Source organism: Gadus morhua, chromosome 18 (genome assembly GCF_902167405.1).
Source record: "Gadus morhua chromosome 18, gadMor3.0, whole genome shotgun sequence".
Classification (NCBI taxonomy): domain Eukaryota; kingdom Metazoa; phylum Chordata; class Actinopteri; order Gadiformes; family Gadidae; genus Gadus; species Gadus morhua.
The window spans coordinates 10410985-10433043 of NC_044065.1; the positions used below are offsets into that span (position 1 = coordinate 10410985).

Sequence of the window (22059 nt, forward strand, 5' to 3'; positions counted from 1 at the left end):
ATCGTTTATTTAATATACACCATGGATTTAGTGGAACATACTTTTTTCAAGCTTAAAAGCAGAGTGAGCGCGGTCTGGGTAAAATCATGTTCATATTGGAGAGTATGTATCCACATAATCACAAGCTACTACCTGGGGTACCTGGGATGGTTTAACCCCATGTTTTAGTGATGCTGAGCAGTGGGTCACACACTAATATCGGGCGTTGTGAGGTGGGACTGCAATGGATCAGTGTTTACGTTTGTTTGCAATGATACTAAGTACCATATATTGCAATGGTGACACTATGCTCAGGTGACTGACAGCAAAAACGGCTATTCGCCCGCGCTCGCAACTTGTGGAATCCTCCTACGTAATCGTCTACGTCAGTGTCGAGAAGACCTAGTGTCAAGTGATGAGGTTCCTTCATAGTTCAATTGTGCTTACTAATTAGTCTGTAATACTAAAGGTCATAACTCACAAGTAAGATAGTGATTATGATAAATAAAAAAATCTGATCGCTTTTTTGGACATTATTTGGAGGTCCCTAGGGATCACGTTAAAACTTGAATTATTATTGCCATTTAAATGTCCATTGGCTACCTTAAAACCACAAGCAATGTGTCTTAGCTGCTCTTTAGCTAGGTTTAGATGCCATGCAGATTTGTATTTGGCGCAGGCGGTTCACAAGGGACTGCGTTGTGCTCTGAAGCCAGTCTGAAGGGCTTCACAGAGCTCGTGTTGCACACATGTTCCTTGAGCCGGCGGGCGACTGCTCTTTCCAGATTCTCTCACTTAAAGAAAGTCAAGAGATCAATCGGTCGTCTGTGAGGTCATCAGGGTCCCGACCTGCCTTTAAGAGGATAGGGGATACCGCGGCAGTTTTGAAGCTAGAGGGTACCAGGCCAGCTCCCATGGAGGAGTTGACAACGTCCCACCATGATGCTTGCCAGGTTAAAGGGGACATATTATGCCACCAGGTGTGAGTGTGAATAGCCCTTACAAGCCGTTTTGAAAATCTGCGTCATCTGACATCACAAGGGGGCTTGTCCACTAGATGTGTGCTGGATAGGATCAGTCTACCAGCCTACCCAGTGGACAGTAGCCAACGTTGCTCATTCTATCCGTCATACATCTGGGTGGTCACACCTACTTGTGATGTCAGAAGAGGCACAAAAAAAATATATATATATAAATATATATACAATATATATATATTTATACCACGATCTGCGGGAATACTCGATTCTGATTGGATGCAGGGTGTGCATTAACTCCTGATATACGGACACCTGTACAAGTAGTTCCGTTAAATTGTCCGTTTACCGTTCTCAATTAATGCGCTAGCTGGCGTATCGCCTCTAAAATACTAGTAACCATAGCAACGGGAAACAAAACAAAGCTCAGCGGACTCTAATCATTATGTCCATGACTATAATACCTCCCGCTACCTCCCGTTCTAAAGCCGTAGCTATGGTCCGTCCTAATTACTGGAGGAGTGAACAACGTTTCCGTTGCATGAGAACCCAACGGGCGTGTAATGGTGGTTCCGGGTATTAGTCGGACCCTCAGGCGTAACCAGGGAAACAAATGTATGTTTTGTGGAAAACTTTATATTCAGATTGTAAAACGCATGAAAATATAAATTAATGGTCTTAATTTGGTCACCGTTGGTAAGTGACCGTGGTATAAGCGGGATAATGCCCTTCGAGGTGTCCATTATCAGGAATTAATGGACGACGAGGAGGCGTGGTTGCCTCCGCGAAGTCGGAAGGGGAAGCGGAAGGGGGTCGCCGGCCCTCCGCTGCGCGTCGGGGCCGGACAACGCCCCTTAACAGTGGTATAATGAGCACACACCACAGCCTGGCGTGATCTATTGCTTAAATATATAATATTATACCATAATGGTTGTGGTTTGTCACCTTTAAGGTAAGCATGCCTTGTCCACGACTGTAAGCACAGGGGGAGTAGCCTCGTTCTACCAGACTCTCGTACTTCACTTCATTTCATTTCATTTGTACAGAGAGTACTAGAACTAGAACTAGTACTAGTACTAGTGTGGTAGAAATTAACCTTACATTTTATGTTAAACTATGATTATTATTAGGCCTACATATCATATCAATACTTTAATAGTGGAGAAGAGCTGATCACCTCTAACCTAGATATTGTGTGCCGTGTGACACCAGTGAGTGGGTCCAGGACATTCTCACCTGATGGGCCATGTGATACATCAGTCAGAGAGTCCAGTCTCCTCCCATATTGATGTACTCTCTGAAGACAATGCTTACATTCACACATGTGCATCATCTCTGTTTGTATAAGGATAATATATGTTCTAAGGTCACATTGGGATTCAGAAGACATAAGAGTATGCTGACATCCACACAGTATGACCCTGATGGGAAATTCTATATTTGAGGAAAGTCCAACTTTGTATTGTGTAAGAATCGGGGATATAAGGAGCTGTCCGGGATTCATTCGGTAGTGTGTATTCGCGAATACCATTCAGCTTTGTTGTCTCTCGTTTGCGGGTGGCAATAAACTCTCCATCTATACTTGACCTGGACTCCCCGATTCATCTTTGCTTATAGCTAGTTGAAGTGAATTAGATAAGTTGTTATTATTAATTCTACAACACTAGTACCAGTACCAGTAGTACTAGTACTAGTACTAGTACTAGTACTGAAGGGAAATTCAAATTGAGCGGAAGTACTTAGACGGGCGGAGCCAGGCTACAGGGGGAGCTCAGTGAAAGGAGAAGCATCCATAGACCTCCGAAGTATAAGTCCCGCCTCCGAGGCTCCGGTACCCTCGGTCAAATGTTTATGGGAAATAACATGGCGCTTTTGAATGATCATACATAACAAACTCTGTAGGTGGTGAAGAGGTAAAAGCTGTGTCGCGTTTTGACCTACACACTTTTTCCATTTAGTTTCCACTGCAGTTTTATGTTATATATTTTATGTTTTTTAGTTTTATGTCATGTTATTTCCAATAAACATTTGACAGAGGGAACCGGGAGCCTTGGAGGCGGGACTTATTCTTCAGAGAGGGAGAACTGGGAGAAGGAGAACGGGCCACCGTGGAGGAAGCCACGCCCTGTGGCTGATGTTTGTGGAGGGGGGGAGGGGGGAGCAAGGTGCCACTTGGCCTGGAGGAAGCCCAGGAACTAGGAGCTGGGGTTGAGGTGCGCCTGAGGGCTTTTGGGGGGGAGATCAAGATGGTGTGATGGTGGAGAACAGCATTCTAGGAGGATTTTGTTGGCTGCTAATGAGGGTGGTGTGATGTTGTGCGTCTTGTCTGGGATGGAGCTGCTCTATAGGGCCTCATTGCGTGCGTACACAACATTCCTACGAGCTGCTGAAAGACAACGGTTCGGATCCACGCGGACGCTGACAACCTTCTTTTCTTCTCTGCTTTTACAACTCTTCATCTGCTAAGGCTTGTTCTTTCAAACTACAATTAAATAGTCCTTCCCGAACACCAAAACGTTGCTATCTTCTCCGCCCTCCTCGATCGCCCTACCCCCTAAAGTTAACGCCATTTTGTTAACTATCTTTTGAAAAAGATTGGTGAAATACGCTCATTTCCCCACCCACCTGCTGGCACAACCTGTCCTGTATCCCCCTCTTCATCCCCTACTCTAAGCCCCTTCACAATCCTCTCTGCCAATGAGGTGCTTTCCTTGTTACTTTTCAACGCCCAACCACCTGCTCTCTTGACCCGATGGCGAGGCTTAGAAACCCATCAGCTGTCCCCCATGGCAGCCTATTCAGGAAAAAATGTATTAATAACTCATCTGGTCGGACTGGATCCTGCCACTTTAAAAAAAAAGAAAAAAAAAGAAAGTTCTCTATCACCTGTTTCTGTATTGTGGCACTTGTTGCCGTTTCCTAAGTTAATGGATTTCGGTTCTCTCATGATTCTTCTATTTTTTAGGTTGCATCTTCATGGTTGAATTGACTTGACGCTTTGCACAAAAGTGTGCAGAGTGTATTGGTTTTGACAGAATATATATTTGCATATAAAACATCAAATATTTAGAATACCATTTCAAAGCATTTGTTTTCCTACTGTTCACTTTTCTGGTTTTTCACTTCAGATAGCAGTCAAGCAGTACATATTAACATACCGGTATTATTATATTGGATAAATAGTCGTACCCCCACCAAGGTAAGCCAACAGGAAATGTAGCATACAACATCCTAAGGGCGGGACTTGGCTGCAGTCTGCAATACACAGCCGCATTGCACTGGCGCTGACGTTAAACGGTATATAATCGTAGTTCTAAGTAGTGTTTATAATAATTAGAAAAGCCCAACTTAAAGCAATTTTTATCAAGTGTAATCGAAATCGACATTATAATAATACAAAAGGTTCCTGAGATCATTGGCATTCTGACATCTTAACTACTAGTAAATACTTTATCTCAGACATTTCCAGAACGGAAGCAAAGTCATCAAATTTGTCTGTTTTGAATTTATTTATTTATTTTTAGTTTATTTGAAAAATACATAAAACCATAAAGCAACATGGATTGTAGAAATATCGGTGCAACCAAAATGAGCACTGAGGCACTTCAATGCCTTCTGTTGCAATAATATACACATTCTCTCCAGCTTTGTTGAACCGCCATCAAATGACAACACACCAGCCATTTTCCATACAGTTTGTCCTCTATTGCAGCACTCACTACGTTCATTTTTTTTCAGACAAATCAACCAATGGTTTTAAAACAAAAAATATAATCATTTTGTAATGGAGGGCAGCCTATAGGATACATTAGACAACGCAACAGACACTGCAAAAGCAGTGGTTGAGGAAATTGATCAATTCAATAGAAAATGTATCTATGAACCAACATCGGTGAGCTGCCCGGTTCTCTCAGGAGCTGAAGGTACACAGGTGAAGACGGGCATGATCACGGACAGAGGTTTCCGAGGGAAATGCCTAAACTCTCACAAGCACAAAATGACAAAATTGAAGACAAAGAAACTAAACTATCCAGCGAGTAGACCAACATTGTTTGAAATGACATTCTGTTCAGTGCTTTGGCCCAAGAATCATCAAATGGCACAACGCTTTAAGTGGGAGAGGCTAGGGTACTATGGTACATACAGTCATTATTTCAGGACATTCCTTCCAGGTCAAAGGGTCTGGATTTCTATGTGTTCGCGGTTCCGAGTGCTTTCTTCCGTCGGAGTGATGTCCTGTTTTATTTTAATCGTCTGTTTAAAACTTGAAGTGGCTAACGGGAACCTGAAATAAGAGGACTATTTCACTGTGCTGCGTGTCTAGCTACAGCATTAATCACAACGTCGGGGCATCTTTGCATTCTAAGTACATATTTACCAGCCGATTAAGTTACGACGACTAACCATTTTAAGGATTGAACCCCCGCCAAACAACGACCATTCATCTCAATGTAGAAATATGGACCACGGTTGCGACCTTACCTCATCTTTAAACTCTCGGCACATCCTTTACCCATTCTCCAAACAACCAAAAACCACATCCATCATGAGCACAAAAGAGAAGAAATAAATATTAATATATATATTTATATAACAAATACCATCTTTAACGCCCTCCCTTTTTCGGAGCGAGAGTGTGTGTCGGTGTCCCCCCCCCCCCCCGCGCCCAGCAGGCCGGGACGGTCAGACCCCCAGCTTGTTGGCGATGGTCATGACCACCTTGAGGATGGGCATGAAGGCGGAGATCTCGCTGAAGTTGCTGCTGCCCACCACCTGAGTGTGGACCTCCAGGCCGCGCTGGTAGTTCTGCCCCCCCACGCAGCGGCTGATCTCGTGCAGGCCGCCCAGGATGCTGGGGGAGAGCTGGGCCAGGGAGGGGGGGGGGGGGGTATGAGAGAAAGTAAGCAACAACAGGGAGAAACATGGCAGCGGCGCCGGCATGATGAGGAGCGAGCGAGCGACCGTGGAATGGGAGAGACCTGCTGGTGTTTTACACTTGGAGCGAGCGTCTAACAGGGAACGACTGTGAATAAGAACCTAGGGGATGGGATAGTGTAACGGCAAGGGTTGTTCCGCCTGAAAACCACAAAAAGGTTTTGATCCCCAATGTCCGTAGTCTAACCTGTAGCTATCCAAGAAAAAGACCCGAAACACCTTTCCTCCCGACTCCTTAATGACAAGGGTCTGAATCAGCTGCAGGTTACTTTGTATAAAAGGGTCTGCAAAATAGTTATGAATAAATATCAAAAGAAGTAATTACAATAACTGGACACTCCAAGGTAGAACCAAGGGCAGAAATGGTATGTATTCAGTTGCATAAGTGCAACGTTTCAGGGTCATTGCCGGTGCGGTAGAACATGTGCTGCGTGTGACCTCTCACCGACTGCTCTCTCAGCTTGTCATACAGGTATCCCAGTCGCTTGGCCGCATCCTCCAGTTTCCTTTTGGTTTGCTGCCAAAAGAACAAAAGACATTGTTCTCATTAGACTCTAACAAAGCTCTCGAAAAGTCAACTCTCATAGGGCTTTTGTACACAACATCCCTTCTCACTGGCCGTCTCCATTTTGGAAGCATAGGAGCTTTGAAATGTTGGGTAGGGTGTGTTGTAAGTAATGTTTCCAGGGTCATTGTTTAGTAATTAAATCATACAATTATTTAAAGGAAGACAATGTTGGAAACTGCCACAGCTTTTCTCATGCAAGATGTGGCAATAAAGTTTTTATAAGCCTAGATTATGCATATTGACTACATTTTGGACGTTACAGAACCCAAAACTCTCTCTCGATAAGGTGGAGTATCTAGCATAGAGACCAAAGAAATCCCATGATGCATTCTGATGTACAAGCCCCATTGCCATTGGTCCAAACTGCTGTCGGTATAGGGGAGGCGGGGCTTACGGGGTCTGCAGCAGCCAGTTGGCATCGCTGCACTAGGCTGTCAAAGGTGCTCTTGAGGATCATGTGCTCGGCCGGGATCTCCCTTTGTTCCACTCGCTCGGCCGGCAGCTGCTGGAGGAGCTGTAGGAGGGTGGAGGAGGTACAATTGCTTCACTTTTTCACTACGTCATTTGTTTTGTTCAAACTTATTTTCCATCTTACTATCACTCCAGTTATTTATTTTTATTTCATCTTATTCTGTTAAATTGACCTATAGATGTGATTCATCTGCTAATCAATTTAGACAGGGGAGATGTGGTGACAAGTCTCGGTATGGTTTTAGGACGCCCACCTGAACACTGGGCTCCTGTGGGGCCCCTGGAGGGACTTGGGCGTGGTCGTGGTGCTGACCAGCATCCCCTTGGAAGCCCATCACAGGGGCCGTGATGGGGGTCGGAGGAGTGTAGTTATCAGGGACCTTAGTACGGGGAAAGAACAGTCAAGTCAAGTACATTTTATCTGTAGAGTCCTTAATAACAATTAGTCACAAAGGGCCTTACAAGCCATCTATTATAACAGCCCCCTGAACTCGAGCCCTAAAACTTTGATTGTTTGTGGTATTTTTATGTCAGACCACTAGGTAATATCCAGTTGACATGATTTAAGTGTCAAAAAAGTGCTTTGCTGCGTCTACTTTCACACTTCATGGTGAACGCTTACACAGGGCACAGAAAGAATAAAATTACATGAACAAGTACCTTCTTCTTCCTGGGTCCACCGCGCACTGCAGGAGGGTCATTCCAGCCATCTTGACCCCCTAAAACGGAGCATGCTTACAGTTAGAAACAGTCTTGACCACGCTTCTTCCCCCCCCAAAAGAAAACAAAAGCCCCTTCATCCCATAGCCACAAACAAGCAGGAAAACATACCTTTTCAGGCCAATAAAGGAAGCTTCTTAATGCAATTAAAAAGGAATCAAACAAATGAACGTAGCGCTAGGAAAAACTCGCCCAGGAAATAATGGAACTGCAAACGGGGTAAGCATTATCTCTTCATTCGTTCAACTGTCACTGAGCAGGCTTTGACGCGTGTGGTGTCTTTCACTGCCCTATTGTCCAACCAGTGACATTTGCCCATCTGTGTTCCGACAAAAGGCAGCGTGACTCATTTCTAAAGCTCCTGAACAATACAGGCCACCTCAGGTTAGGGAAAGCTCATGCATGTGTCTCCGTTACCCAAATGTGCATTTTGGGACTCAGAAATTGTGAAAAGTGACCAGATTTCTCCTAATAAAATCTCTTTTAAGTAAATACTGAAATTCTTTCCATGGCATTTTCCTTATTTTGACTGGCGAGAGAAGAGTGGGAAGACATTAGTTATCCTGTTTCATAATCAAATGAACGTGACTTCTGACCTACATACGCAAATTAAACCTCTGACAATGGAAACACTGTTTTCCTAACGGTTACAAAAGTTCTGAATGCATCCCTACAGTTTGGATTCGCTCAGTCTGACGAAGTCCGTTACACTGCGTAAACCGGAAAATCTGCACTATATAATCACGGGGCCACTGCAAAATTAAACAGTGTGTTCCCGTTCATCATGCCAACACTCGTGTTCCTACATGCTATCGGGCTGTGGGAAGCAAGCACTCGTTACACACATCTCTACCAGCCCGCATCCACCTCTAACCCTGTCACCTTGATCACCAGACTGGGGACCCAGCCAAGGGAAGAACCCTGAAAGTAAAGGGCATCTCAATGAAAAGAATGACCCGCCAGGGGCACACATTAACCCACCCACCGGCGACCACTGTCAGGCTCAACAACACTGCATCATCACGCAGCATGTGGGCATGTCTGGCAGGGGGGGGGGTGGTTACCTGTAGGGGGAGGAGGAGGAGGAGCTTTGACTGCTGGAGAGAAGGGCCTCACAGCGGGGGCTCCGGGTCCCCCGGGCGGGTACCCGGGGCTGAGTGGGGGGTACGGGGCCCCGGCCATGGGTGGCGGAGGATGCCCCTGGCCGTGCCCGTGCCCGGGGGCGTACATGCTGGGGAAGTGCCCCTGGGAGTGAGCGCTGGGCATGGAGGAGGAGGGCATGAAGCCCATGGGCGGCAGGCCCGGGGTGGGCATGGAGCCTAGGCCCCCGGGAGCGGACGACGAGGATGGCAGCGGGGGGCCTGACAGGCCGGCGGCGGGCATGGAGGGCCCCGGCGGAGGGAAGGCGGGGCGCGGGGCCATGTGCATGGGCTGAGGCTGGAAGGGCTGGAAGGGCTGGTGGGCAGCGGGGAACCCTGGGGGGGAACGCACATCAGACCCCGGGAGAGGGAACGCGTCACGGACCAGCGGTCACACAACCAGAGACTAAACACACACGTGAATGAATGAACGTCGAGGCGAACCTGATCCTGGAGCGGGATGCTGGGGGTAGGACGGCCGCGTGGGGGCGGGCGGGCGTGGCGCGCTGGGCCTCATCATGTGGCCGCTGGGGGGCTGGCCGGGCACGGGGTTGGGGCCGGGGGCGTGGGGGGTGAACAGCGCCGGCATGGGGCGCTGCCCACCCGGAACCATCTGATGGGCCGGGGGGACGGGCTGGTACTGGCTCTAGAGGGGCGAGGGCAGCACACAGGGGACGCGGAGGAGTCATTATAGTGGAGGTCAGGGACGGACGGGAGCAGAGGGAGGCAGAACCGTTTCACACATCGTCTGGTGATAATATTACCAAAATAACATACAATTCATTTATTTTATCGGTTTCAAATATTTAGACTCGTCTGAACATAATATCACTATATATGCTATTAATTAACCATATATTACAAAGTTTAGATTTCTAAAGACAATGTGTATTGCCTCTAGATAATATTACAAAAATAATATTCTTGTTTCAACTTACCCTCATCAGCTTCATATTTTCGACTCATGTATATTTTCATATTTTAAATTCACATCATGAAGGAGACGATGATAATCATCAGCCTCATAACAATGAACCCCAGGCGCCGGCGGGTACCATGATCTGTGCGTTCTGCGCCGGAGCTTGGGGGGCGGGGGCCGGCTTGGCGGTGGCCACGCCCACTCTGCTGTAAGGGGCGGCGGCCCGGGCGGGGTCGGGGCCGGGCGCCGGGGCAGCGGGAGGCTCCGCCTGGGCGTGGAACAGCCGCTCCCTCAGCGACACCACCCCTGGCTGGGGGGACAAGAAGACACACAGGGCGCCATCAGCCGATCTCTCTCCGTACTGCGTGAGAGGCCATGGCTGCGTTCCAAACCGCATACTTTTTCCTTTTACTTCGCACATACTGCACTACCATTAAGCACGTACTGTTGCACACAGTATGTATACAAACGGGACATTTAGCAGGTGATTTCCCTGATAAGATCACCTGTAGGGCCAGCCATCGTATTCCACAGGCTCAGTCGTATCTCCTGAGGATTGGCAAGAATGCAAGCCATGCCTGCTATGCAAGCCTTGTTGCCTTGCATTCTGCGAAATGCATACTATCGGATGTGGTAGAACAGTCTAGTATTTTTGGCATACTGTATTTTCCAGACATACTAAATAGTATGGTAGTATGGGTATTGGAATGCAGGGTATGTTAGGTTTTATACACACTTTCACAAGGGGCCTCTTCATAAGAAAAATACAGGTTTCGCTGATAACACCAATCATGTACGCACGTACATTGACGTACAACATATAATAAGTGTGTACATTTCCTGCCAGGACGTACGACTTACAATGAGTGTGTATGAGGGGTGTGGGGACGCATCGAGACTAAAGACCAAAGCCCCGTTCCACTGACCTGATCGGAGTTGTCGGGCAGGTAGGTCATGGCGGTGGCCAGGCTGCCCTCGGCCGCCAGGAGGCCGGCGTAGCAGGTGAGCTTCTCGGCCAGGGTGGGGCTCTGCAGGGGCACCTCGCTGTTGCGCAGGCGCTCGATGGACTTGCGCAGGATCATCACCTTCTCCACCAGATCCTGCGTCATTCAGGGGATACGGCTTTTAGCCTAAGGCTCAGAACTTCAGCCATGTATATGATTAGCCATTTGGGGGATGCTTTTGACCAAAGCCTCCTCATATGACATTGGCCCCGGCCGAAAACAAATAGGGGTGGGTCGGAAGATCGATATTATATTATTTTGATTCATCACGCATGCTGTTTGGCGTTTAATAGTTTGCACATGGTTTGTGGCAGTTTGGCATCGTCTAGCTTAATTCGGAGGACCTAGACGCAATGTCATTGTATTAATCTCTGTTATAACAGTATTGTGATCGTGAGTAAGCCTATCAGTCAGTAGAACAACAGAAGAAGAAGTGATTGTAGTTATTTGTTAGAACAACAGAAGAAGAAGCTATTGCATTAATTTGCTTTGTGTATCAAACATATGAAGAAGGGGCGTTTGATTCGCCGTACCTCCAGGACGAGTGGGGAGGAGCAGTCCCTCTGCACGGCCCAGCACTCCACCAGCTTCTCCAGGTTCCCGGAGCAGATGTAGCAGAGGCAGGCCTGCAGGGAGCGCTTCTCCGTCCCCTCCGTCTCCAGACGCCCGCCCAGCGTGTCTGATGGGTTCACATGAAAGTACAGGGAAGGTGTTAAACACAAAGAGAGACACGAGGAGGAATCAAGGAAACTTGGTGAACTTGGTGCTCTGTACTTAAAATCACATGACAAGCTTACCACACAGGGGGGCAAACTCCTCAGGGTGGGCGTAGGTCAGCAGAGCGGCCAGAGCCTCCTTCCAGTTGTCCAGCTCACAGCTCTGCACAATGTCCCTCCAGTTCTGGGTGACCACCGACGAGATGAGCTGCAGTGGGGGGAAAGGTCAGTGTCTCGGTAGCTCCTGAAAGGACAGCAACGCTAGCTAGTGTTGGGGAGAATAAGAAGTGAGTGTTGATTGATGGATGGATTGTTTGTAGCATATTCATTTTTGCTACACGTTTTTTAAACCCTATACGACTTGTGGAAATATTTAAATGACAAATGATAAAATATACAGCCTAACCCAAGACCTGGGGCACCGGTCCTGACAAGTTATTCTGTCGCTTCCTACTGCAAGGCGTAAACCATGAATGGGGGGACATCATTCTTAAATATTGAGCATGAAGACCATGCATATGAGGGGCTATGACCAGAGACACTATACACAGACACTGCATTGGCCATTGGATCGCACGTTGACGTATCGCAGCAACAGGCTGATGGGGCGTGCATGGCACTATTAGCAATGGCTGTGGCTTGGTGGCCTCACCATGGAGATGCTGTTCTTCTGCGTGTCCAGGTATCTCTGCTGGGTCTTCTTCAGCAGCTCCTCCCCGCCGCTGATGGACAGCAGGATGGCCTCGGCGTAGCGGCCGTCGTTCAGACACAGGTCCACCGCGCCCTCGAAGTTCCCCACCAGCAGCGCCTGGCTGATCAGCCCGTCAGTGTCTGAGAGGGGGAGGAGTGGTGAGCAAGGGGGAGGAAGAGGAGGAAACAGCAATGAAAGACAGACAGACAGACAGACAGACAGACAGACAGACAGACAGACAGACAGACAGACAGACAGACAGACAGACAGAATGAAACAAACAAACAAACAAACAAACAAACAGAAAGAAACACAGAAAGAAGGAAACAAAGAAAGAGAAAAAAGAGAGAGATGGTCAAAGATAAAGCCCAAACCAAGAGAGAAAAAGAAAGAAGAATGAAACAAAGTCAGAGAGAAAGAAAGGAAAACAAAGAAAGATGGGAAGCCATTGTACTCACCAGATGAAATTGGGATCTGGAAGCTGGGTTTGTCCTGAGGGATCTGGCTGAAGAAGTCTGTGGGCGATGTGGAGCCGGTGTCGGATACAGCGCCCGCTTCATCCGCCCTCTGGAAAAACAACCGTCGACGTTCACATTACATCACACTGTTGAGTCTTCAGAGGCCGGCTGAGGCGGAGGGACTCGGCTTAAAGCAGGGGACAACAGCGGGACGCATACCAGACTTCATGCATGGTGGGCTACATACCTCCGTGGAGAGCAGCTGCATCTTTTCAGCCAAATCCTTAGCGTCCACTCCGTGTCCATTGGGCTGGAAGTTCTTCCCCAGGCATTTTGAAATCTTCAAACATAGTCAAACGTTGATAGTTAACGTTAACACCGATTAAAAGTTCTGCATCGATTATGAAGATCAATATGAACACAAAACCCCAAAAACGTCTTCCTACCTTTCGCTCCAATTCATCTTTGCTAAAGCCCAGAAGTCTCAAGAATTTAACACGAGCCTCGTCTTCAAAGTTCACCTGTGCATTTCAAAAGGACGAAACACACAAAAATTCACCCATCTTGTTAGAAGACTGTCTTACGACCTATAAGTTGAAATACACTAACAACTTGCAACACATTGCATCACACTGTAATAAAAATTAACACATTGTAATGCACTGCGACACATTGTAACACTGTAATACAGTAACAGATTGTAACACACTGTACTACATGGTAATACATAGTAACACACTGTAACACATTGTACTACATAGGAGGCCCACCATGAGGAACTTCCAGATGTCCTGCTCGGCGTCGCAGGGGGCGCTCTGGATCTTGGCCTGGCAGTAGTGGACGAAGGTCCCGGCCTGCAGGGCCGCCTGCAGCTCCCGGCTGCGCTGCAGGAACTCTGTCTCCGTGGTCACCTGGCTCACGAACACCTGCCGCGGGACGGGCTGCGGGCTCTGGCCGGGGCCGGCGGGGGGTTCTCGAAGGTCACCAGCTTACCGCCGAACTGGGGGAAAGACACGGGGGGGGGGGGGGGGGGGGTCCAACGTTAACAACCCAGAGACCCAGCCAATGGCGGATGGATTTGAACATTTTGCAGGTGGCAACCATTGGACCACAGGATGACCTATTAGAACAAGTGCTGGGCTGTAGGGCTGCACGATTATTGCCAAAATGATTATCACGATTATTTTGATAAATATTGATATCACGATTATTTACCACGATTGTTCATTGAAAAAAAAAATCTTTCGAATTTCTCCCACCCCCTAGTGGTAGGAGCCACACACTGTGCTCAGCGGCAAATTGCCGCCAGGCCACGCCCCCCCCCCCTTTTTCAGGCTTCGCGCCGCTGTGTGCAGGATGGACTCACGCAGTCGCAGACAGGTGTACAGGGAGCGCTTGGTTTGCTTTGCAGCGGAGGTAGAGGCGTATACTGCATGGGCGGGGCTCGTTTCTTTTTTGGTTTTCATTTTTTTTTGCGGATGCATTATTTAAAAAAAAATATCGCGAAAATATCACGAGAACACGACGTGTCATCGTGGGACACCAATATCGTCATCGCGATAAAAATTAGATATATTGTCTAGCCCTACTGGGCTGTTAAGAGTTTTCCACTCCGGCAACACAAAACCAAATCCTTCAAGTACATTTTCGACCCTGCGACAGAGACTTGCAGACGGGGAATCAAAAGGAGCATCTTCATTTAGATTCAGGGGTGGTGACGAAGGGTAAGAAGGGGCGAAGCAGGGGCGTTGCGGGGCACTCACCGCGAAAGACGCCCCCACCGGCCTCCGCACCCACTTGGGAGGCTTCTTGAGCGGGGGGACGATGGTGGTCTGGGCCGTGGGCTGGGGCACCTGTAGGGGAGGGAGGGTCTGGCCCATGCCGAAGGGATCCATGTTGTCGAACGAGGAGGAGATCTGGAGGAGGTCAACGCCCACAAACACATTCAACATATATACATTAAGGACGTCCATAGAACTGGTGGCTAGGGTGTGGAGCCTCCGGAATGGTTCAGTCTACGTTCGCCCGCCATATGTCTGCAGCACGCTTTAGGTATCCTTGATCAAGAAGCCTTATCCCTAAATACCCTATTTTTACGTATTTGTGTAGCCTTTGATCACCCACTCACCCGACCCCCACAAAGAGCAAAGACAAACTGATGCATAGCAAAGTCGTAATCCTTAATTAATCACTCAGTGTTGATCATCACTATTGCCGGTTAACACATCCTTTAGTTCCCCTGTAGAGTATGTTGTCCACGTAGATAAAGAGGAGACAGCAGAAGGAGGAGGAGGAGGAGGAGGAGGAGGAGGAGGAGGATACCTTATCCACGGAGCTCTGCTGCTGGCCTTCCAGGCTTCCGCCCATCACAGAGTAGAACGCTGATCTTGCCGTCGAAGGATGCGGTGGAGAGCAGCGCCGGGTTCCTGGGACACCACTGGACAATCGAAGCACCACTGGTTGATGGTGGGCAGCTCGTAGATGACCTGGAGCCAGAGAGGGGCGTTAGGGCTCACAGTGATATTAGTAATGATGTAAATGTAGCAGAGAGAGGGGGGCTGCAAAAGCAGTTGGCATGCCTCTGTTGGAAGAAACAGACAGATGGAGCAGTTTGAAATTGATGATTAATTAGTAGATAAACATGCTGAACTCCAACCGGCTTTGCGTGACACATGCATCTCTCACACATGTGAACGCTTGCTTATAGCTAAGCCCATAGGCTCAGAGCAATAGAACCCTAATTATCATGAGCTTGAGGAAAAATATTGCATGGCATGGATGGATGCTTCGGCGTGCTAGCTCCCGCCCACCTCTCCTGTGTTGTGGGTTCCAGCACAGGATACGGTTGTCCTTTGCGCTGCTCAGCAAGAGTTTCTGGGTCAGCCTGGCTCCATGAAATGGACAGGATTCCCCTATAAAAAACACACATTGCATGATAGGATCAGGTAATATCTGTGTGAAGTGTTAGTACAATGATGCACAATAACAACACAGAGTGACTGTTGATGAGTTAACTGTTTAACCAACATTAAGAGTGGTGTGTCTAGAACGTTTTACCAATAATAAAACACATTAGTCTATGGAACACAAAGTCTAGTTACTAGTGAACTGGTAGGCCAAATAGAGCTAGTTTGTAGAGGTACTGTGATACACAATTAAATAAGAGATATTTAACAGGCAGGGAAATGTTATATTTAGAACTAAAATCACTGTCAAGAAGAAGGTGAGAAGAAATCCAATTATATCTTCATTTCACATCAGTCTGTTGCATGCCACATCACAATGCATATTCTGGTCAACATCTTTACTGTACTGACAGTGATATATTGTTGTTTCTCTTTCTTCTGACAAATGTACTTACTGCAAGTCAATTTGTATAAAAGCGTCTGCTAAATGTCCTAAATGTATATGTAAATGCCCTTCAGTGGTCGGCACGGCAACATGCTAAAGAGCTACCTTGTGTGGTTCTCCAGGACTTTGAGAGGGGAGGTAGCGAAACGCAGGTCCCACATCTGGATGACAGGCATGCGGTCGTCTTCCGAGGCCAGGACCAATTGGGTGGCCACCTCAGGGTGCCACAGCATTCCTGAGCAGTGCATCTGTAGCAACCACACAACACACAAGACGAACAATGTTGGATAAAAACACCTACAACCATTTGCCTGTCACAGAATCGACTTAAAGGTGCAGTGTGTAGGATTAGTGGCATCTAGCGTTGAGGTTGAGTATCTGCCAAGTCTGTTACACTGGATGTCACTCAATCCTACACAGCTTTAAAAAGGTACTATGAGTAAGAATCATAAATTCATTCTCACTACTGGCCCCTTTGGCTGGTACGTGAACTGCAGCCTGCTCAAACTCGTGCATTCATAGTACTGCAGTGCAGCTCAGTGGATTCAGATAATAATAATCATAAAATAATGATGTTTATAATCCTTCATAAAATTAAAAAATTTGCGCCATTATTTGTATTTAGATTTAGTCACTTCCTTCCTTTTCCCAGGCAAAACCAGCCTGGTTCAGATATAATAAAAATCAGCCCACAGCCTGGTCTCCGCAATGGACGGACTCGGGGAAGGTCAAATTTGTTAAAATAACTGACAGATTATTATTATTTGGGGTAATTGGAATAGAAAAGCATCTAGTAATTCCACATTAGATGCACATTACTATATAAAAAACGCAATTATATTATTATACCCAAATGTTTGACGTAATGTAGCTTTAAGTGGGTATTTGACTATGATCAAACACTAACATTAGGTCAGTGTTTGTATAAACAGCAAGAGACATTTGCATTTTACCACACACCCTGTTGCTGTGGTCGCTGATCTTTATGATGGGCTCATTCTTTCGCAGGTCCCAGACAACGGCTTTCCCACTGGGGTTGGCAGAGGCCAGGATGTGTTGCACCTGCCTGTTCCATGAGACAACGCTGATGTCTTCCGCAGGCTGGAGACGTGAGAGAAGACGGGATGAGATTAATGCATGGGGGCCTGAGAAATATGCAAGACTGATTAACTGTATATATATATATATATATATATATATATATATATATATATGATTGATTTGTGTGTATTTGGAAAGGTAACTATACTTATTTGTGTATATTTACATTTTTTTCCAGATCTTTTGAATCCTCAATTGCCAATACTACTGAATCTTAAATCAGAAATATACACAGCAAATCCAAACGCATGCACTCAAAAGAAAAATTCAGCAGTAATAATCAAACCACATTTTTTTCTCACCAAATCAATTCCACAGTTTCAAAGATAACCCCATGAAATAAATCCTATATTAAACATTGGCTTATACCACATTACTTATTCTTTAAATTAATTCAGCTTTTTGCTGGACAACACCACTCAAAAGTTGAGATTAGTAAGGCATTAGCATTCTCCAACAAACCAAGATCATCATCACACCACAAACAAACAATTGTTCAAACAAACAAAACTCAGAGACCAGCATTCTTACCTCTATAAGCTACAAGGAAAACAGAGAACAACAGCTTAACTTTAAGCCTTGTTGAGGATGTTCTGAACTTTATTTATAACGTCAGCAGCCTCAGGTTCTAATGTATAATCACCTGGGACTTGGCTCCGGGCGTCATAGGATTGTTGAAGTTGTTCAGATCCCATATGTAGATCTCTGAATCATTCGCCCCCGACGCCAGGAGATTACTCTGAAGGAGAGATGTGTTTAGAGATACCTGTATAATGAACTGCGTGGGATACAGAGCCATGACAGCCCGCCAAGGGTCAGCCGAGAGCCAGCCAGCCCTCTTCTTGACCAAAACCTCCAGAATAACCAAAGCTACTATTCTACAACTAATATTATTATTATTATGGTGAGAAAGCCCCAAGATGGCGGCTTGGAATGTGTGCAACATCACTTGAAACCTTCCTATAGAAGACAAGAGTACAAGGCCCCGGCCAGCATCATTACCTGAAAGGGGTTGAAGTCCAGTGCTCGCACTGGGCCTGTGTGCTTGTCTGATTGTCCTACTACGGCGTCTGCTGCAGATTCTAGTATGGCTTCCACGTTATAGACCGTTATTGCACCGTTTTCACTGCCACTGACCAGTCTTCCTCCAGTACCATCTGCTCCCAATCCAAAATTCACCCATACGATACTATGCAGCCTAAAGAACACAGAAGTATTTGATATCCTTTAATCTCCATTCATAACAACTGTACATTACTGCCACAGGCCAACAGTTTGATTCAAACTATGCCTATTTAAGATAATTCTGTTGCACAATTGCCAAGTTTGTGTCTATGTGCACATATTGCTTGTGTCTATGCTCCAAATACTGTAGTTCACCTGTTTGTGGTTGGCAAGGAACCCTTTAGCTTCATGTCTAGTGAGGGATCAGCAAAATCCATCTCAAATATCTCAAGGGCTGCAGTGGTGTTGAAAGAGGCATCAAGCTGCTGTGCTGATGTACCTGTAAATGAACCAAAAACATTAAAATAAAAAATAAAAATATAGAAATATGCTGCCTTCAAACGAATCAACTATTACGTATAACACACATAATATATAGGCACTACAAACTCTGAATACAAAAACACCAGCTATGATATATTTCTGTATAAACGGTACAGTGATAGTAAGCTTTATAGTGAATTAAATGTAACATTTAGGGAAACAAGACGAGTTAATTACCTAGGGCCAGGTAGATGGGATGATGCGAAGCAGGGCTCCAAGCCTGGTGGGCGGTCCTCTGGATCTCCTTCAGCCTCATCTTCCTCTTCAGGCGAGCACTTCCTATTCCCTGGATTGTGAAACAGAAACCAGTTAACGAATGGAACTTATTCCGTCGACATACATTAGCTAGGAATATGATTTATACTAATATTCATGTTTTGCCTTGATATAAATGGATCTGATACACCTTTAAATGCAATGATTGGTCTCCATCATTATACACACGGGCATGAAATAGCTAATAATCAATCGACTGTTAACATGATGTATTAGCTTGCTGCCAGGTCCTTTATAATCGCCATCTTTGATAAATATGCTGTGATATAATCGACTCGAAGGAGAATTTAGCGTGGCATTAGGTGAACCGTAGCGACCTTTCATTCACAGATAAGCTGGACACATCTCCCTTCATGTAGCACTGTTAGCTCACGTACGACGACTGAGGTTAGTCGAAATAAGAAAAATAACGACTGAACATTTTTACCCAAAGATGTCAACCATTGCAAGGTTTTAAACCTCAGCAGACACTCATTCTAATCTCGCTCTGGTGACGATCAGAAAGATAGCTGATAGTTTAAACTTTGACAGTCGGTTAGCTCCAGACTTTGAGCAGACCTACTGCTAGCTAGCAGGAAATGAATTTAACCAATCCATCCCCTTGTTATACCTACGTATAACCCCTTGCAAATCAGAATTGGAGGCTCGATATTAACAATGTACTCACTCAAGACTTTAAATGCAGTTATGGCACCCTGATCACCAGAAAATGTACAAAGCTAGCTTGGATAGGCAAAAATGCTAGCGGCTTAGCCACCGACATCCACCCAATTATTTGCCGTGTTGTCACTTCGCTACGGTGGCCGACATGGGTAAAACAATTCGCCAATACTTGGTTGAAAAAAAGGTCATGAACACGTAGTTGATGTGAGTGGAAATACTTCTGGTTTTGTCAGAACGTAAAAATAAAATTGTAAACAGGCTGCCTCGTTTATAATTATTATTCAAACATGTAACACAAAAAGATACAATGTTTAAGATTTTTAATGGAAGAAATTGTACATATACACACGAAGGTCTTCATTATTATATTTCATAATTCTTGACTTCTTCTGGTTCCACATCAGGGCTGCCACCCCTCTCTAGGTGCAGGTTGTTGTAGGGGAATTGTTTGGGTCCCTGAAAGATAGAAGATTGCAATACGAAAGAGTTAATAATAATAATAAATATAATAATAATAATAATAATAATAATAATAATATAAAGACGATTTTCTGACAAAACATGGTAAAAATGGCTTTGGTGCGCTGATTAAGCCTATCAATACGAGCCTAATGTGCATGGTTTATGGTCAGATTCGCTCAGAAAATCAGTATATTTGAAGGTATACCCACTGGGTGGAAACAAGTAAGTCAGATGAAGTGACTGAATTCCATTAAAAAGTATATATATTGTACAAATATGCTTCATGATGAACCAAAAAATATGTTTCTGGTGCGTACTTTTAATTGCATTGCTGAACCAAAAACAAATGTTCAGCTTAACAAAAGCTCCCTCTGCCCCTTTTCTTCCCTACCATACATCCATAATATTAAAAGCCAGGAAATAACACAATATATTATGGCATGCGTGGGTATGGTAAAGGAACATGGAATGATTTCAACTGTACTTACGACTGGTTGGTAAGCTGGGAATTTGTCCCCAAGGTAGAACATGAACAGCATGAATCCAACAAACCCGAAGAGCTGTTTGCACATTGTTGACCAGGGAACCACAGTGGGAGAGGTGTCAACGCGGTTCCTGATGAACATGTCAAAGTCCCAGTGCATCTGCAAATGATCCAGAACAAAAAAATTAATTAATGCATGTATAGGTTACATTAACTCTCAAGCTATCAACAGACACTATGCTTATACTATCCAAATTACAATTCAGTAACACATTGACACAGTCCACAGTATGTCAGAATTCATTTTGGCATAATAAAATAAAGCCAAACAAGGTTGTTGTTCAATTGTGAAATTCCATGTATATGGAGGATACCAAAAACGGGACAACCCTATTTAACAATTAAGGCGAGGATCTGATATTGTCCAGTCATTTAAATGACTATTACACTTTATGGATAGTCTAGCATAATTCCAGCCATATAAGCTTAAACAATTTAGGTGTCAAACTAACATGAGGACTACTCCAACAAATTCCGTCAAAAAATTATTCTGACCCAACACAACTGCTAGGCCCAGTAAGAAACATAACCATTACTGGTTGAACTTGAACAGCAATACATTTTACAAGTCTTACAGGCTCGTTCCAGTTCCTCCTCAGGTCAGGATGGTCCCATTGATACGCTGGGTCTCTATCTTGCTGAGATCTATCTGGCAACTGAGGATAGTCGCCGTATCTACAGAGACATACAAACTAACGTTAGATTAGTTGCAACAATCTCAACAATTCATTCATCCTCATGTTAAGTGATGACGTTCAGAAAGGGACCAAATACACGTTAAAAACACAATAGCCACATTATAGTCCAAAACCGATTATAGAAGGCCAATGCAAACACGTCTGTGATTTAAAGACGTACCCCTCGCCATTGTCAGCTATTGGTTTATAGTCCTCAACCCTAATGTTGTATTTCTTAGCTGCAGCGGCAATCTCCTCGGGACTTTTGGGAATGCTCCAGGTAGCATATCCTTCGAAACTCCAGAGGCTGAAAACCACAATTAAATCGTTGTTATTTACAAAGACTATAAGATGACAACTTAACCAATGGGTTGGATCCATCTTGTTATATCTGACAGTAAAACGTTACTGGGTTTGTATTGCTAGCGCTAGCTTCTGATAGCCCGTCAAGGTTATGTTGACATCGGGGCAAGTGCTTCAAAATGCAAGTAAATTATTAAGGTATATTGCTCCGATGTTGATGGGAAAATAAGTCAATATCTCACCTGATCTACATGCCGGCAGCAGCCCTGAAATACCAGATATTTTCCCTTTTGAAAGGGTCCGGACCCACCGCTGAAAGCCAACACCAGCCATTTCTTGACACTGGCTGCTTTGCGATACAAACGAAACGCGCATGTGCGTGTGAATCTATGGGTCGCGAAAAGGGGCAGATGGTCCTACGAAAAGCAAAGGTATAATGCTGATTATATATAAAGAATATAAAATATTCTTTATTAACTGTCGGTCCATAATTCAAACAGAAGAAATGCCGAGTAATGCACAAGAGTTGTGGTGAAGAATAATGCTTGTTGTATGAA

The 22059-nt window shown here is 45.4% G+C and overlaps 2 protein-coding genes across 2 annotated transcripts; both read right to left on the reverse strand.

Annotated features, from left to right (window-relative positions):
• Positions 1–4450: 4450 nt before the first annotated feature.
• On the reverse strand, positions 4451–19666 carry sec31b (SEC31 homolog B, COPII coat complex component). The gene is given in 32 exon segments (XM_030339823.1): positions 4451–5819; positions 6337–6408; positions 6854–6973; positions 7185–7310; positions 7591–7649; positions 8715–9125; positions 9234–9435; positions 9845–10018; positions 10635–10808; positions 11246–11391; positions 11510–11636; positions 12081–12259; positions 12578–12686; positions 12825–12917; positions 13024–13098; positions 13348–13532; positions 13535–13577; positions 14341–14493; positions 14900–14953; positions 14955–15020; positions 15022–15063; positions 15388–15399; positions 15401–15448; positions 15450–15489; positions 16034–16176; positions 16889–17029; positions 17561–17569; positions 17673–17768; positions 18032–18227; positions 18410–18533; positions 18755–18863; positions 19521–19666. Coding segments are annotated over 31 exon segments (3678 nt in total). The 5' UTR covers positions 18834–18863; positions 19521–19666; the 3' UTR covers positions 4451–5639.
• A 153-nt stretch (positions 19667–19819) lies between these two features.
• On the reverse strand, positions 19820–21869 carry ndufb8 (NADH:ubiquinone oxidoreductase subunit B8). Its single transcript, XM_030339825.1, is given in 6 exon segments — positions 19820–19972; positions 20467–20622; positions 21098–21197; positions 21381–21462; positions 21465–21506; positions 21745–21869. Coding segments are annotated over 6 exon segments (564 nt in total). The 5' UTR covers positions 21836–21869; the 3' UTR covers positions 19820–19879.
• Positions 21870–22059: the final 190 nt, after the last annotated feature.